The following is a 19057-nucleotide window of genomic DNA, read 5'->3' as shown; positions in this document are numbered from 1 at the left end:
TATTACAAAAAACATCTCACATTGCAAGACTGTCAAACTGTTTACAAGACTGGGTGAACCATTATTTTGGTTACTAATCTATACAATTCAACAAGATGATACAGGACTTCTGAAATATGCAAGAAGGAAGGAATAGCTACATACACAGGCAGTATTTTTTTAAAAAAAATTTAGCACAACAACTTGAGTTGTTTTCTCATTATGCTCTAGAAATTGACCCACAACTGAAGCGGTAAAAAGTACAAATTATTTTTGGGAAGCCTATTGCTGGTTTCTTGGTGTAAGTGTCTGAAATTGTCAGCAGGTGGCGATCTTGTTCTGTAGAATAGACTAAAAGAGGTTTCTTATTTTTTTGCTAGCCAGGTTTTTTGGTAGGGTGGTCTCTGCACGTATGTTATGTTGGTAGCTACTCTGTTTCCAACTGAATTAGTTTATTTCCTGAAGAGCTTTTCTTACAAGTTAAGGACTCAGAAGCATTAAACATTATTGATCAGAGAAGAATCAATCATTTTAATTCAGAAATGGTTGGATGGGTAGAGTTTAGTAGAAAAACTTCTCCTTTTTTTTAGGTCTTTATTGCATTTATTTACATAGGTCTGTACCAGGAATGGGAAATGGATTGCCTTCTAGATTAATAGGACTTTAGCTCCCATCAGCCCTGACTATTGACCATGCTGGCAGAGGCTGGTGGGAGTTAGAGGCACACTGGAGTGTCATAGGTTCCCCATCCCTGGGGAATGTGAACATAGAAATACAGAAAGCCTACCTTGTAAACAAGTCAGATCATTGGCCCATCTAGCTTTTTATTGCCTACACATACTGACAGTGACGTTCTAGGACAGGATTTCCCAAGCTTTGGTCTCCAACTGTTTTTGGACTACGAGCCTCATTGTTCCTGACTACTGGTCTTGCTGGCTAGGGATGATGGGATTTTTTAAAAGAAATGGGGAGGTAGGGTAATTTAAGCAGTAAAGGCAGGTATGGCCTTTTTTGTTTTGTTTTTACAACTTTTCTTTCTTTAAGATTTTTATTCCACTTTAAGTGATGTACTGTCATACCTCGGGTTGCAGTAGCTTCAGGTTGAGCATTTTCGGGTTGGAACACGTTACTTCCGGGTTTCGCCGCATGTGCAGACGCTCAAAATGACATGCGCATGCACGGAAGCGGCAAATTGTGGCACGCACAGATGCGGGTTGCATTCCCTTCAGGATGCGAATGGGGCTCTGGAATGGATCCCGTTCACATCCAGAGATACCACTGTAGCTAGCCAGCCAACCATAGTCCCCCACAGTGCCTTGGATTGAATGACACGATGTCACAGGTAATGGAACATTGCTTAATGGCCTATGTTATAAACCAGCCACTCCCACTTTCTGGCTAGCAGGTGTGAGCCACCAGGGATTAGGTAGGGTTCTTCCACCACAAAATATCCCCACGACCACTTTAGGATCGCTTGACCAAGCAATAAACTTCCAACATGAATTGGAGCAAACTCCTAGCTAATATGCACCCATCTCAGCGGAGTAAAATCTGAACAGGAAGTCTAATTGATTAGCATTAAGAAGTGGTTCTTATAGCTAGCACTTTTTTTTGTAGCAGTACAGTTTGTGGATGAAATATAACAAGATGTTATGTACATTTCTAGCATGTTTTAATAATTTGTTTAACAATTAGGAGAAAATAGAATGTTTAAAAATTTAAACATTAATGAAATATTAAACAGGATTTTTGTTTTTGTATTCATCCATTATTCAACCAAATAGGAAGTTTGCTTCCTAGGCTTTCTTCTGAAATGAAAAGTCTGCTATATAGTGTATCAGATATGGCAGTTCTAAACTCTGTTCATCATTTATGATCACAGCAAGCTTGGGAAGGGAAGAGAACCCCTCTTTCTGTTTAGCTCCAAGATTCAGCGTGCCTGAGAGCTCCCTGCATGGTTCATAAGGTGGTCAGGCATTTTGGGAGCTGCACAAAAAAAAAAAGGCCAAATCCTGTCCTTACCTGTCTGACATGAAGTGCAGAGTGGGTGACAGCCTCATGGGTCAAATAGAGAAGTCTGATGTGCCAAGAGCGGTTCTCTACCCTGATCTAGAGATACAAAAAAATCACCTGAGGAGCTGAAGGTATCTTGCCTTGCCTCAGGGAACAGTATAACCCTGTAAGATGTTCAAAGCAGTGTTCAAAACACAAAGTTCAAACCCCCATCACAGGCAAGAATGTCACTGTGAGAAATAGCCTGGCAGAAAGTGCAAAAGTAGTAACAGCTACTAAAGCACTGGTGTCAATTGGCAATGTGGTTATTCTTGAATTGGCGGCTGGGATATTGAAAGGAAAATTCAGGAGCCAGCTGATGAAATTTGATGTTCATTATTATGAAATCCTATTTTTAAACAGGGGAACTTCTGCGACATTTCTCTTCCATGCAAATGATAAATGTTGATTCAAAAAGAAGCAAAGCATTAGGGTGTCGTCGCAGCTAAGTATAATTTTGCATGGGCATTACAACTTGCCACGTGGACATGATGCTGGCCTGCAACTTGTGAATGCATAGTAAAATGTCACAGGCACAAGGTCTTGCTTTGGAGGCATTTATTTATGAAATCATTCATCAATGAATTTTCACACGTCACAAATTGGTCACAGGTCATTTGCCAGAAAACCTTTTTTTCCCACTGTTTCCAATAAGTATTACCATAAGTTTGACAACTGCCCATGAAACATTAGCTGTTTATGTATATTGGTTTATGTATATTGCCACAGATGGGGAGAAAAGTGATACACACATTTAAAGAAAACACTTATCTAAGGGACCCCTGACAGTTAAGCCCAGTCGCGAACGACTCTGGGGTTGCAGCGCTCATCTCGCTTTACAGGCTGAGGGAGCCGACATTTGTCCGTAGACAGTTTTTCCGGGTCATGTGGCCAGCATGACTAAGCCGCTTCTGGTGCAATGGACATTGAAACCAGAGCAGTGCACGGAAACGCCGTTTACCTTTCCGCCGGAGCGGTACCTATTAATCTACTTGCACTTTTGGTGTGCTCTCAAACTGCTAGGTTGGCAGGAGCTGGGACTGAGCAACGGGAGCTCTCCCCATCACGGGGATTCGAACCGCCAACCTTTTGATCAGCAAGCTCAAGGCTCAGTGGTTTAGACCACAGTGTCACCCGCGTCCTTAACTTATCTAAGTGTAACTTATCTAAGTTACACATAAATTATTGAGCTTGCTAAACTATTACATTATTATTAGTAGTAGTATTATTATTAATACCATCCTATACCTGGAGGTCTCAGGGCGGTTCACAGAATAAAATATAAAACCACAAAGCACATCATCAAAATAAAAACAACAACCCAATAACCCCCACTCCCCCCAAAAAACCACATTTTAAAAGGGCGCAGGATCCTCCTCACAACATTTGAAGTAAGGCAATTAACAAACGTGGACAAGAGCCACCCGTTGGAAAGACCATGATCTCAGAAATGTCTGCAGCAATATTTATTGGTAACCAAATTGACCGGGTGCCTTTCTGATACAAAGACAAAAATAGCTTTGAAATAAGGGGGGGGGGATAGCTTTGGTTGTTGAGTAGATGTAATACGAGTGCTTCATCTTCCGCAAGGGGAAGGCTTTTATCTAATGTTGCAAACGAGTCCTCTTTGCTGAGTTTCATCTTCTTTCTTCTCGGTGCTATTTCCACTGCTGACGAGCTTCCACCAGGAGGTAGTTTGTCCATGCCAGAAAGCCACCATGGCTTTCTGAACCAGCCTCTTGGTCAGAGCCTGTATATCTGTCAAGGTCTGGAAGGATGCTTGGGTCACAGCTTTCAGAAACGAAATAACAAGAAAGCACTTAAACCTATATGCACATGTGGTGGGAATGCACAGCCATTAAGGAATTTTGGAATAACATCTATAATGAATTAAAAAAGTGATTTAAGTTCTCATTTAAGAAAAAACCTGAAACCTTCCTCCTAGGTATAATGTCATCAGAAATCAAAAAAGATGTTAGACCACTTTTTATGTACACGACAGTAGCAGCCAGGATTTTAATTGCAAGAAACTGGAAAAGTGATAAAACACCTACGATAAATGAGTGGCAGGTTCAAATGATAGATATCTGCAGTTGGCCATGATGACAGGGAGAGTCAGAGAATATCCAAAACAGAAAGTACAGAAAGAATGGAAAATCTTTAAAGAATACCTGGAAAACTATTTTAATAATAAACATCTCCTGGCAGAACTGGAATGATTCTTGTAAAATAAGAAACATAATGCTTTTGGTATCTGATAAAAATAAAGAAAGTAATACAGTAATTTGGAACTGTCTATGAAAGAAGAATAGAAATAATAATACAATGAGTCTAATCGGAAGTTTATTCTTTTTTTCAATTCTTTTCTTTATTAATTTCCTTCTTTTTCTTTTCTTTTCTTTTCTTTTCTTTTCTTTTCTTTTCTTTTCTTTTCTTTTCTCTCTCTCTCTCTCTCTCTCTCTCCCCCCTCTCTCCCTGTCCTCCTCTGGTTCTTTTTCACTTTTCACTTTCTTCTTTTGGTCTCCTTCTTTCTGATCTGCTAAGAAAGAGATAAAGTTAAACATGAAAAGTTGACTAACACAAAGGGATGTTTTGTAGTTTATTAACTATTGTTAAAGATGGTCAACTGTAATGAATTGATGTTTTAGTTATTGTTGATTTATTGTTATTGTCGAATCTTAAATAAAATTTATATTAAAAAAAGCACTTAAACTACCAGTGGCATGCTTCTTGATTATTTTTGTAGGGAGGATCAAGGCAGTTAACAAATAGTTTAAGGTTAATTGGAATGAAATAGTATTAGCTAAGACATAAAATATTATGTAAAGAAGCTTGCAAATGTTTCATTGGTCACTATGGAATTAGCTAGTATAAAGTAATCTAGGAATATAATATCCCTGGATGTTCAAATGGCTGCAGCTGCTCCCCCCCGCCCCCGTTTGTTTAATGGCTTTATCTTCTATAATGCAACATATTTTATGTTTTGTTTTAATTTCATATGGCCTTTTAATACCCTTGTGATGGAAAGGCATGATAGAAATATAAATAAAGAAATGGTTTTTTGTAAATTGCTTTGGGATGCCTCATGGGAAGTGATATACAAATGAAATAAATAAACAAGCAATAGTTTTCAATAAGCTCTAATTGGTTTTGTATCCCCCCCCCCGCTGCCTACAATAGGGAACAATATACATATAATGGGAAGCGAGCACTAAAGTCCCGTTCTATGAGTCCACTTCATCTGCCAGAAGAGAACAACTTTACCTCAAAGACACCAGTAAGAATATTTTCTATTTGCAGTAAAATTTCTTGAATGGTCAGTTTGTATGGTGAGACTCATGAACCGTACAGGCAAGAAATTTGTGATAAATAGGAGAAGAACCTGACATTTCATGCAGAAATGTTACATGCCTGCTCTGGCACAAGGATCCTGGCTTGCATTAAGCCAAAATTCCTCATTATGTCCTAACCAGTGGACTGTTTTAATGTCAGTTAACAAATCAGGAAAATAAGCCAGGATCTTCATGTTGAAATACATGGCAAGGTTCAATGGAGATTGGCTTGTATTTCAACATGAAGATCCTGGCTTATTTTACTGGTTTGTCAACTGACATTTCAACAGTGCTGGACTTGTGATGGCGAAAGGAAAAGGGGTGCTTATTCCTGGGTCCATAAACCGTGGTTTATGAAGCCAGAAATGGTGGTCTTACCTGGGCCATTGCATTTTGACAGCGTGGGTTTTAAGGGAGTGTTTTCATCAGATATGGTAAATCATACAAACTTTGTTTCCGAAATGGCCCACTTGTGAGAGAAGGCAATCACCAAGGGCCATCCTAATAATTTTCAAGGCTAGACTTGTGTATATTTGTAGTAGTTGCCTTCTATAGATTGCTGAGGAGTTGGGAAGATTCCTTTTGAGATTTTGTAAGCAAGTCACCAAAGACATGAATAACTGATTGGTTATGGGGTTTTAGATGATTGACCATGTTATTGATTAACATATTGGGTACTCACTGTAGCTGCATGATATAGAAATACCAGCAGTCAAATACAGTTTCATGGGGAGTAGTGGCATTAAACAGACACGGCTTGCTTTAAATTTATGGGACCTGGAGTAGACTGTTCAGAATAAAATGCAGTTCTCATTCCCGCCCCCGCCCCCAATATATTTATTTAGCCTGTAATCCAAAGCACATACTAGGGACTAAGTTTCAGTGAACATTGGGGGACTTTCTTGTATGTACATATACAGTACGTAGGATTGCACTGTTAGCAGCTAATGTGCTGGGACTTCTGCTTGGATTAATAAATTGCCTGAGCAACTTCAATATGTGATCCACCTTGAACTGGAGCTAGAAAATGAATTTCCAACACTGGCCAACATTTCCTTGTTAGAAATGATAAACTTTTTGCTTTGCTGTTTCTCCATGTTTGCTCCAGCTATAACATTTCATCTGAACATTTAATATTCCAGGAGGATCGTCACACACACAAAATGTCTTTGGATGACAGTGACCTTGAAGCTCGTCTCAACAGTTGGAATCTTGGGGTAAAATAAACATGCATTTCTTTGATTTGCTGGCTTTAGAAGAAAATGCATTTGTAATTTAGTCTCAACAGTATGGTCACTAAGTGTCTTTTTAGGCCTGGTTCACAAGTCAGATTAAACTATGGTTTAAAATAGTGGGACTGTGAAGTCCCTATTGTTCTCTTTGCCCATTCTTTTCTTTGGTTTGTTTGCTCCCCAGCCTGCCAAAGACTGGCTTTGCATTATATGTTTCCCTTAAACAAACCATGAATTGCCAGCCCAGAATGAATCTTGGTTTCTGCTTGTGGTGTATTTTGGGAGTAATGAACCATTACCCATGGTTTGTACATAATGCAAAGCAAGCCTCTGGTTAGTTTCCTCTCTGGTGTGCCAATGAAAGGAGCAGGAGAGGAACACAGTGGGGGCTTTCAAGCAGTGTACACGAGGCATTAAGCCACAGCTTATCTTAAACATTTGGTTTAATGTTATGCATCAACCATAATGTTAGCATGGAAAGAAATTGGAATAAATCTTAAGAGGCTATGAAGATTCAGGTAGGTAGGCTATGAAGGTTATTGTTTTTGACACTTCAAGGTAGGCTGAAATGATGAAATGTTCATCATTTGCTGAACAAATGATGCCGTGGATTCATAACACTACAAGGGACATTAAGCTGAGTGAGAAAAAAGAAAATTCCTCCACCTTTAGAATATTTGCATAAGTAAATAAAGGGAGCCCAGCTGGATCAGGCAAAAGTCCATCTCGTTCAATATTGGGCTTCCCAAGGCGTCTTAACAGATACCTTCTGGAAAATCCAGAAACAAGGCATAAAGCCAAAGCTCTCTCACCTGCTATTGCTCCTCAAATTTGTTATTTGATCAGAATTTTAATGTCATTGGTCCCGGAGAATCAATTGGTGCCACCTATCCTTCATAAATTTCTTCAAAAGCCCGCTTTTAAAACAATATAAGCTAGTTGCCATTTTCAAATCATACGGCAGCAAATTTCATACATTAATGTTGTGATGCATGAAAAAGACAAACACGGCCTGAATTTACTGGCTATCAGTTTCCTAGCAGGGAGGCTGTCTCTAGCCATTCCCCCACACCATACACTATTTTACAAACTTTGGTTTCCTCCCCCTACCCAACACTTTTTCCAATCCGATAAGTTCCGAACATCATAGCCTTTTACTATAGGGAAGGGGTTTCAGCCTGATGATATTTTCAGGAGGAGTGGATGTGCTGGATCTGGTCAGGGTGGAAGGTATCCTGTTCCTGTTTTGCATTATAAAATGTTTTCCATTCTTCTGACATCGGTGGAAGGGGAGAAGTGCTGGTGTAGTTTTGGCCTTTGTGGGGGCATGCCAGAGAAACAAAGGTTCAGTTACAGATAGGTAGCCGTGTTGGTCTGCCATAGTCAAAACAAAACAAACAAACAAAAAATCCTTCCAGTAGCACCTCAAAGACCAACTAAGTTAGTAAAAAAAAAAGCTCATACCAAGAACTAACTTAGTTGGTCTTTAAGGTGCTACTGGAAGGAAAAAATTTTTTTTTGTTTTGTTCAGAGAAACAAAGGGACTGTGGATCCTGCAGATCCAAGGCCTCTCCCAATCTGCCTGTGACACACCCCTTTTTGTCCTCTACTGCTATGGAAATACAGTTCGTCTCTGCTGGCAGGTCTTTCTGCTGCAAAAATGGGTGCTTCTCCAGGGGCCCAAGTGCTTTTCTGGTGGTGAGCCTTCCTCTCTGCTGGAGGAGCAGTACGTACTTTACTTCAGTCACCCTTCAGCTGACTAAAGCCTGTTTTAGGAGTGCTCCCTAAGATCTATATTTCAGTATTTTGATTTAAAGTGTATGCCCCCCCTATTTAACAGCTTCTCATCTTATGATCAAAGAGTGTAATCAACCACTGTTTACAAAGGGGGGATTTGCCATTGACTTCATTAGGAAATGGACTGTTTCCCAGTATTCTTCAATAATATTTTTTTTTATGTGTGTGTATGTTTACAATAACAGTGGAGTGTTTTTGTTAGGATCTAATGATGCATATGTGCATGCTTAAACTTGTTTGTTGTCGTTTCTGAGATGTCTTGTTCTGAAAATCATGCAGAGAGGTAAAATTTCCAGAATTTTTGAAGCTGTGGGCAATTCTGTCCTGCCACCCTAAAAACCTGATTTTTTTGGTGGTGGGGGGAGAAATATATGCAATGGTTACTCAAAGCTGAAATGCTTTAACAACATAATGTATTGTTTTATAACCTGGTTAGGACATAAAATTGTACCATTTGGCATTTAGGAAAATTAAATGAAAATGCCTTATGTTTGGTATAAGCAAAATTGCTAATACCCAGTTGTAGTTTACATTCGTTGTGAGTCTTGTTAAGAGCTTTGTTCTCACCCAACTTTTCATATTTTCCCTCCTTGGCTTTGGCACACACAACAGGTCTCTTGCCGTTTCTGCTCCACCTTCTTCTGAATCTTTTTCTCCAAGAAGGCAGGACAATCAGCTGCTTGTTTTACCATCAGTAGTAGGGTGTCCCCATCATAGACATATGAGAGAGGTGTAAAAGTTGACTGCAAAGCCCAGTGCAAGTATAAAAAGACAATAGAAACAGGATGCTTGTGTCCCATATCTCCAAACTAGAATAAAGGATAGTCCTCTTCATGAAGATGGTAGCAACTCCTAAGTGCAGAAATATTGGATTTTAGCATTATATATGTCAGTATTATCATGCTCTAATGGTGTAAGATTGCCCTACAACTTCAAAAGCATCATTTTCATTCTAAAAAAAATACTTCATAGGAATTTTTCTACTGTTTTCTAAACCTTCTTAAAAAAAATAAATCCAAATAGTTTTTCCCAGGTTGTCATTTGCAAAGATGAGACTTAAAAAGACAGCAAGAATTCTAAACTTTGATGAAAATTTGTTAGGGGTATAAAAAGGGGGAGAACCCCCAATATTTCCATTTCCCTTTGGCCTTCACATCTTCACTCACTTGGCCACAGGTTTTTGAGGAAGGAAGAAAACTCAGTTGACAAGTGCATAAACACTCCATACTGGGTCTCTCAGTGACTCTTTCCTGATTTTAGGTCACCAGATGTTGTTGAACTGCAACTCTTGTCATTCTCAGCTGGAATGTCCAATAGTCAAATACGGTTGTGGTTCAACATTATTTGGAGACCCAAGATTGAGGAGGGCTGCTTTTGGCCTTGGCCTTGCATAAGTTACAGTGGAACCTCGGTTCCCAAATGAAATTCATTCTGGAAGCCCGTTTGGCTTCAGAAACATTTGAAAATGGAAGCGTTTACCGGTACTTCCAGGTTTTCGGTGTTCGGGAACCGAAATGTACGAGAATGGAGGTGTTCGGGAACCGAGGTTCCACTGTAATGACATTTTGTGAAAATCCCATGCTGAAAGCATTAGCACTGGCTTGTTTGTTTGTTTTGAAGCACAGACAGCCTAAAAAAATGTATGGCTCATATGTTTGCTTTTGTGTGTTACTGAGATGCAGATCAAGGAGACAATCAGTAAGATGAAAGGGATTGGCTGATAAAATGCACTAAATACTATATTAAACAGTGTGGGATATTCTCACACATTTGTATTTGCATACAAATTTAGTGTTTTTCTATTGATCTTTTTAACAATTGATTCAAGTTCTCGAGACTGAAGCAAGTAGATGTGCCTCTTTGATTAGATAGGTAACCTAATTGGATTTTCTGCCTCTCCTTCTGGCTGGCTCTGCCTTTGACCTCATGGTTTCTGGCTCTTGGTCTGTTAATTGGCTGTGTTTTTCCATAGAACAGTGTTTCACGTGGTTTTGTATAATTGCTGCTGTCCCTGGATAGCAATATGTTTCTTGTAGCACCAAAATGAGAACGATGCTCTTGAAAGAGTATGACAATATTTTTCGAGATGCGAGAACTTGGGAATCCAGTCCTGTTTTCATGTATTAGTTGTGCAGGTTGTAGCAGGATTAAGTGCTAGAAAGAACAGGTTTAATTCAGGACCCAAACACTTTTTACACTTGCAGAAGTAATAGTGATGACATTGCAAAAGATTAAGGCTTGGAGGCAGCTGAACAGTCCTAGCACTTCCTCTGAAGCCTAGATTTATGAGAAATTAATCTGATTACTTCGGATTAGTTACAGTTCAGACTTAGGGGGCACCAGCATGTACTCTGGTTCTACTGGTGGAGATTGATGTAGTGTCTATGTTAGGACAAGTGACAGATCAGTTGTCACAGAGGCACTTTTTGGGCAGCTTCCTCTTCAATATAACCTGCTGCCTGCACACACCCAATAAAAGCAAATGTGTTTATGATGTATCTGTCTCTTGAGATAGAGGATAGTGATATGTTTTTAAGAGGCAAGTGCTTCCTGGAATTTTTTAGAAACAAAAACATGTGTTTTTTAAATGGATAGTATAATGTCCGAGTTTGGACCCATTATACTGAAAATCAGGTGTAGTCATGCCAAAGTCACATTTGGTCTACCATCTTGATTCAGAATGGCATCTGGCATCCAATTGTCAGTGGAAACCCCCCAGCTTGGGAACCCTCATGCTGAATTTGGTGATGTTATTGAGACAGCCAAAACTATGTCATAAAACATGCAAAGTTAAACCAAAGTGATATTTAGGTTTGCCATCTTGTTTGAAAATGGGATCTAGTTTCCAAATGTGGATGAAGACCACTTTTCCCACCTTGGGAATCCTTTTCCTGAGTTTGGTGATATCTCAAGAGACCCAGTGTGGTGTAGTGGTTAAGAGCGATAGAGTCGTAATCTGGTGAACCGGGTTCGCGTCTCCGTTCCTCCACGTGCAGCTGCTGGGTGACCTTGGGCCAGTCACACTTCTCTGAAGTCTCTCAGCCCCACTCACCTCACAGAGTGTTTGTTGTGGGGGAGGAAGGGAAAGGAGAATGTTAGCCGCTTTGAGACTCCTTCGGGTAGTGATAAAGCGGGATATCAAATCTAAACTCCTCCTCCTCTTCTTCTTCTTCTTAACTCAGAGAACAAAGGGAAAAATGGACAGACAAACTATTCTATACAATGTATAGTAGTTCCACTAAATATTGGCATCTATTTGCAAAATGTTTCATCATTGATTAATCTAGTGAAAACATGTGCATTTTAGTGTTTCCAAACCTTTAATAAGTATATTACCATTATATTGTCGTCATGATTATGCTTGGTTCTCTTAGATTCAAGTTTCTTTAAACTACGCTCTTTTGAGATTTCTCAAATATGAATGCACTGAATGGGGTATGCCCATGGAGAATGAGGTCCACTTGCACAACAAGACTCCCTCCCCAGAGCAGATTTAGGGGGGTAAATCTCAGGATTCCTCAGGGTAGGAAAGGGGGGAAAGTCCCATTTAATTCAATAAGTTATAATTAACCATAAAATCAGAAAACTGACTTGTTGAAATAAAAAGGTCTGTGTTGCTTTATAGGTTTTCAAAAAAACTTTTATTTAATTTCTGTGCTGCTCAGGAAACACATCTCTAAGAGGTATGCAGAAAATTGAAGCAACAACAGAAAACTTAAATAAAATATTACAAAAAAGGTTACGATAATACAATGTTACTAATATATAAAAATCAGTATCAGTTCATTTTCCTTCTGACAGACCCTCCCTCTCAGCCTCTGGGTTCTCACACAGGGTCCATCAAACTCCCAGGTCACCCACAAAAGTCTCACAACAAGAAGAGGTCCTGGAAACAGCTGGCATCACCCTAGTCTCTCATACTAGACTTAATTTTTATGAGCAGGCCCAAGGTGGATGATACTTCCTTAAGCTGCCCACAGCTGCGTTCCATTCAACTGCACTCTCCACACCCACCCAGTTCCAGGTACAGCAAGTTTGTTGAGTTTCTCATTGGGTCCAAAGGATGGGGAAAAGGCCCCCTTTCTCTCACAGCTCTTTCTTTACCTTCTGCCCTCTCCTCCTTCTCCATCTTATTAGATGCTGATTGCTGCTATGAGACATGCATGCATCACAGCCAAGAAGTTTTCTTTACTCAGCCTGATTAGGAAAGAAAAACATTTTCCAGCTTAGCTGTTAAGGGACCTCGCTAGCATGCCCTGCCTTACACATTTCGATATTCAGTGTTGTACCGATGGACTTCACCTGTTGGTTCTTTTCCTCAGAGTGTAAATATGTTTCCCTCCTGTTCTCAAGTGTGCTGGTATTGTCCTATGATTTTATTCACAAATTATGGTTATATATTCTAATCATGTTTTGATACATTTTGAAAAGCAGTGGACATATGATCTTGACTAATTTTGCCTTTCGTAATTGAAACTCTAATAGAAGATTATTAGTGCCTCTTCCTAAGCTTTTATTAACATATCTCATTGATACAGGACCACTGCAGATTAGACTTCGTGGTCTAGAATTTAAATTTGTAATGTGTAATAGAAAGGACTGACTGTCTACTGTTCTTTGGAGTTAAAATCGTGCTCTGTTGGCGAGCCTATACATACTTGGGCTGCAACTAGTTTTGTTATTTTGTGCGTTTATTTTAGTATCCCAGATCTTACTATTCTGGCTTGCAAATAATATTATGCTAAGTAGTGTTGAAATCTCTCTATTAATCCTTTCTAGTGGGAGTGAAACTATGGATAGTTCCCAGCATCTGTTCTACCTTATGCTTAATAGCTACTTTTGCATGATGCTTTCACTAACGCAAGGCAAAGGGCAACACACCAAGATTCTGAATTTTGAACTTGGGCTGACTTGCCAGTTCAATTTGTATGTAAAAGAATCTGTCTGTGCTGTATGTGTACAACAAGCACAACATCTTCTTGACACCAGTCAACAGGGAAAGAATTAATCTCCACTCAAATACTGAAGCAGTATGTGGATCCAGACTTATTGGAACAGACTTGTAGAAATCCATGTGGCTTAAGGTAGTTGTGATAAATTTCCTGTTCATTTCAATGGGTTTTCTCTAAGCATGCCTAAGTCTGGATTCAACTCAAAATTGGTCATTAAAAGGAATGGCTGAGGTTTAAATAAAGCAGGGATGAACAATGGCAGGGATTTGATTAGAGCAAGTAGGAAGTGACACAGTTCCTATGTGGCAGTTTAAAACAAGGTTTGAGTAAATCAAGAAGAGTTTGAAAAGGCCCTGTTGTGTTAGATTTTTTTGTGTTATCACTTTTATTTCTTCCTTTTTAAAAATTGTTTGCTTATTTTCTTAAAAAACAACCTCTCAGTGTTTCTCTATCCCTACTTTACTAGGACTTCTGTTGTTGTTTATAACAGCCACTTTTTTCCTTTCAGTGTACCTTCCTTCTCACTGTCCTCAAACGTCTCCCTCTTTTATTCCTCAGCTGCTACATGAGAGAGGGATAAAGGATACAAAGCCCTCAAATATACCATAGCACCTTCACACAATGTGTTTCACTCCTGGTGCTGTGTATTGTCTTCAACATGAAGTTCCAGGTTCAGTGTAGTAATTTAGAACATAATTTGTTAACAAGCATATACAGTGGTACCTCGGGTTACATGCGCTTCAGATTACAGACTCCTCTAACCCAGAAATAGTACCTCGGGTTAAGAACTTTGCTTCAGGATGAGAACAGAAATCGTGCAGCGGCAGCAGGAGGCCCCATTAGCTAAAGTGGTGCTTCAGGTTAAGAACAGTTTCAGGTTAAGAACGGACCTCTGGAACGAATTAAGTACTTAACCTGGGGTACCACTGTATGTACAACATCCATCAGCTGAACCTACCTTTCTCTAACTGAACCAACAAACTGGCTGACTTGCCTTTAGAAGTCTATTCATCTTAAAGATGCAACAATAAAAAACATCATGGGCTGTGTGCTAAGGGGACTGCAGAATAGGAGAGGACAAAGGCATATAAATGGGGGTGGTCTGTGTGCAAGAGAGTGTTGGAAAAATGTGGGAGGAGAAGGTGAAAAGCAGGGTGCAAAAAAGGAGTAGGAGGGGATGGTGGTTTCATATTTGAGAGGAAAGTGGATCGGGTGCTTAGTAGTTGCAGAGTGTGAGGGGAGGAAGATGCAGGAGGTTACCATGGGGATGAATTGTTTGCAAGAGGAGCTGCATGAAAGGAATGAGAGTGGGAGGCAGGCGTGGTCATGGGGCGAAGATAAAAATGGGTACGAAGCAGGGTGGCACAGCAGAAGTGGCTTCAGAAATGGGGTTGGAAAGGTGAATAATGAGCTTAGTAGTTGCATGGGGTGGGAAGGGGAAGTGCTAGGGGGTTAATGGGAGAATGACAGCGGGATTGGCAGGCAGAGTGAGCTGGGGTGCAGCCCCCCAAGCAAAATACAGTGGTACCTCGGGTTAAGTACTTAATTCGTTCCGGAGGTTAGTTCTTAACCTGAAACTGTACTTAACCTGAAGCACCACTTTAGCTAATGGGGCCTCCTGCTGCCGCTGTGCCACCGGAGCACGATTTCTGTTCTCATCCTGAAGCAATGTTCTTAACCTGAGGTACTATTTTTGGGTTAGCGGAGTCTGTAACCTGAAGCGTATGTAACCTGAAGCGTATGTAACCCGAGGTACCACTGTACATAAAAAAACATTTTTATGTGCATATGTGTGCATGAATATATATTACATGTATAACATTATTGTGAACATCCAGTTGTAATATGTTGCTTGTCTAGCTCTGTAGAATAAGTAATGGGAAGATTAATGAATCCTAAACCTTTTACATTAAATCTTTCCAAGCAAGTCTTTGCATCTCAGGATATTTCAGTAGGGTGCAAAAACAGCCATTTTCCCCAATTTGGCAAATATGCTTCTGTTTTTATTTTTTTGGAACTTAACATATTTTATGTTTGCTTGTGTGCCACTTTCTTTTTTTTAATTGGGTGATACTTATTGTGACAGCCTTTTTGCCATGGTATTACTGGGGAAATGAGAAATTGTGAGGATGAGTAGTTGGAAAGGAATGAGCATTCAGACACAGCGTGGTTTGCAGATCAGTTTGAGTGAATGTAATCCATAAGCTTATGGACTGGAGGAGCATTTAATTTCAAAGTGCTGCTCCCTCTCTCTCTAAACTGGAAAATGCAAGACTTTGTGTAAAGGAACCACTCAGCCACATTCTGTTCATTTGTAAACAAATGATGTTTACCTTTCCCACTTATAGCCTTACTTTATTTTAAAACTAGTTTATTGCATTTCATGCCAAATAAAATATGCAAAGCAGCTGTCAGTTTTCATTTCCATTAATAGCTGCATGTTTATTTGCATACTTCATTTAAAAAAATGAAAACTTTTTAAGAAATTAAGTGCCTTTTATATGAGGGATGGGGATATGAAAAAATATACGTCCTGAATACTTAATCCTGTGTTAACCAATTTCTATAGAATTCTCATTGGAGTTGGTTGTGTCTTCATAAAGGGAAAGCAGGCAGGAAGATGTTTAAGACTATATCATATATTCAAAGTTTTATAAAGTATTTTCAAGCCGAAGTGCTATGCAATATAATAAAACCAAAGATGGGTCCTAGCTGCACCATTACAATATTGTCAGATAAAGACCTGTTTTCATGCTAAGCTTTAAAATGGCCTTCAGGTGATCCTTGTTTCATGGAACTAAATTTTACTGTACTATTCATCTACGTTGGCTAAATGGGAGGCACTGTAATTTGTTGGACAGGAGAGCTGAGTGGTGGTAGGAACAAGTCCTTGAAGTTTTATCTAAGCAGTTGAAGTTTTATCTAAAAACAGAGCTATATTGTTGCCTTGAGTAAACTCTCCTCCTGCCCAAAATGCAAGATACAAAATTTGAAAATAAATAAGCACATATGAAAGGAGCACCAAGAAGAATGGAAGAAATTCAAATATTATTTAGTTAAATATGCTAATATAATATAAGTAGAACTATTTGTAAGTACCAAATTGGCCTAGGAGTTAAATATGTTAAATTGTATAACATTATGGATAGAGAATAATATGAAAAGAAAGAAAGATGTTAATGGATTAAGTTTATTTCATTTGAAAGAAGTATTGGAAAACTGCTACAATGATTTATATGGAAACTCAGCTAGGGGGATTTGAGGAAGTCACCCAACAACGATAACAAAATTGGGATTTTAACAGCTAAGATAAATGTTTGTTTGTTTGTTTGTTTTATACTGTATTTTTTATGTCTGTTATAAATTTGGAAAACTAATAAAAAAAATGGAAAAAAGAATAAGATGTTTCTCCCTCACAACATCCCTTTAAAAATGTGCGTATTCCATTGCCTCCATTGCTGGCCTGAATCAAAAGGAAGGCTATCTTCAGTCCAAAATCACTAGTATTTCAAAACCAAACGGTTACAGCAGTAAGGAGGAAAGAAGCAGGATTTTATTTGGATATCAGAGGATCTTGGTTATTGTGGGGATAAAAAGGGGGCCATCAATGTAACCTTGAGGTCCTTGGAAGAAAGAAGGAATATAAATGAATGTCAGGGAGACATTGTGAGGATTACTTTTCCTCACATCAAACCTTTTAAAACTTTTCTTGCTTTTGGATCTCACCCCTCGAGGGCCTCAGGCAGGGAGTTAATGTTACAACTATCCTGTGAGGTAGTTTATCTGAGGGATTGTGACTTGTCTAAACTCAACCAGTAAGTTTAATGACTACGAGGGTTTGAATCCATTTTGTGATCTTTAGGATATGACTTTCTTATGAAATGAGGACATTTCTATTAAACCAGGCATCTTGGAACCGTTTTTCTGAATGCTATCTTTAAATATTAACAGCATAATCAGAAAGATCTATGTATTTAGCCTCTTGCAATTCCTCTCTTTCAGCTTGAGAACCCCAGATATTTACGTGAGAAACCTATACCATTTTCACTGGTAGGTTGCGTTTTTCTATTTTGCTTTGTAAGAATTTCTGGTCTACAATTGCCCCGAAGGCAATGCGAAGTTGATTTTTTTATTTTTTCAATAGATGTCACCCAGGATAGGTATGAGGAAGCACAATACTTCTCAAGAGGAACAGGCATTTTCCCGCATGTTTGAAAAGGAGGTAATATATATGTATATACCGTATATTACTTGTGGGGCTAACAGTCTCAAACGTTTGTTGGGGGAGACCTAGGGTTTTTTTTGGGGGGAGTTATGTGTCCTGTCTTCACGCTTTTTATGATAGAGGACCACTGTAGCCACCCCCAACAACACGTTCTCAAGATGGAGGGGGAGGGAACAGCTGCAGTCGCCTGCGGTTCCTGCGCAATGTTTGCCATCTTGCCAAAGGTTGCAGGCAGCTTTACCTGCAGCAATTGCATGTTGATTGCCCTCTTAGAAGACAAAGTCCAGCAACTGGAGGAGCGTGTAGCTACGCTCCAAAGAATTAGAGAGCTGGAGCTCTTCTTGGAAGCAACAGAGCACACCGTCTCCACCAAGGAGGAGACAGGGGACTCCCCTGAGAAGGAGGCTAGTTCACCAACACAGGAGCCAGATATATGGAGAAATGTGACTCAAAGAAGTAGGAGGCCCAGGGTTCGCTCTGATTGTTTAGAAATACACAATCGCTTTGAGGTCCTCTCCCCTAGCATGGAAGACGAAGAGCAGACTCCATTTGAGGATCTCTCCCTCATTACAGTAGATCAGGCATATGAAGACGAGCAGCAAAGTCAGTCCTCAGGGAATGTGCAGGCGACCTTGGAACGGACAGCTCACGGAAGAACCCCGACCAAACCTAAGAGGAGGCGTGTAGTGGTGATAGGGGATTCCCTACTGAGGGGAACAGAAGCAGTGATCTGTGGGCCTGACAAGATGTCTCGGGAAGTGTGCTGTCTCCCCGGGGCTAAGATCCAAGATGTAACTGAACGACTGCAAGGAATCATAAAACCCACTGACAAATGCCCCTTCCTCTTGGTTCATGTGGGAACCAATGACACTGCAAGCAATAGGCTCCAGAAGATCAAAAGAGACTACGAGGCTCTGGGCAGGAAATTGAAGCAATTAAATGCACAAATTGTCATCTCATCTGTCCTCCCAGTTGAACGACGTGGCCCAGGGAGAGAGGGAAAAATAGTGGAAGAAAACAGCTGGCTTCGCAAATGGTGTAAACAGGAACGGTTTGGATTCTTAGATCACGGACTGCAGTTTCTTGAAGATGGACTTCTGGCAAGCGATGGGCTGCACCTCACAACGGTTGGGAGGAATGTTTTTGCCAAAAATCTCAGAAACCTCATCAGGAGGGCTTTAAACTGACTAATGTGGGGGAGGGAGACAGTGCTCCTGAAGGTAGGAGTCTATCAATTGATGAAGATGATCATCCAAATGTCATAGACCAAATGGAGCAAACAGCACGCAGACCTAGTGGTGGGAGGAAAAAATCCTTAAATAAGAGACACGGGGGAATGATTAATGGGCTTCAATGTCTGTACACTAATGCGCAAAGCATGGGAAATAAACAAGATGAGCTTGAGCTCTTGGTACAGCAAACTAAATATGACATAATAGGCATCACTGAAACCTGGTGGGATAAGTCCCACGATTGGAATGTAATAAT

General features: G+C 39.8%; 1 protein-coding gene across 5 annotated transcripts in view; it reads left to right on the top strand.

Annotated features, from left to right (window-relative positions):
* CEP112 (centrosomal protein 112) overlaps nt 1–19057 on the top strand; it is a 235632-nt gene that overhangs the window by 11843 nt on the left and 204732 nt on the right. For all 5 annotated transcript variants that reach the window (XR_014544414.1, XM_083598626.1, XM_083598625.1 and 2 more), the window contains 4 exons: nt 5212–5308; nt 6506–6580; nt 17347–17394; nt 17489–17566. Coding sequence is in view for 4 of the 5 variants with exons in the window: in XM_083598626.1 (XP_083454752.1) it covers nt 5212–5308; nt 6506–6580; nt 17347–17394; nt 17489–17566 (298 nt within the window). In the remaining variant the exon portion in view is untranslated. The remainder of the gene's footprint in view (nt 1–5211; nt 5309–6505; nt 6581–17346; nt 17395–17488; nt 17567–19057) is intronic.

This window comes from Podarcis filfolensis (genome assembly GCF_964270895.1).
Source record: "Podarcis filfolensis genome assembly, chromosome: 2".
In the NCBI taxonomy this organism is placed as follows: Eukaryota; Metazoa; Chordata; class Lepidosauria; order Squamata; family Lacertidae; genus Podarcis; species Podarcis filfolensis.
Note: the sequence above shows the minus strand (reverse complement) of the source record. Positions and strands in the feature narration are given on the sequence as shown.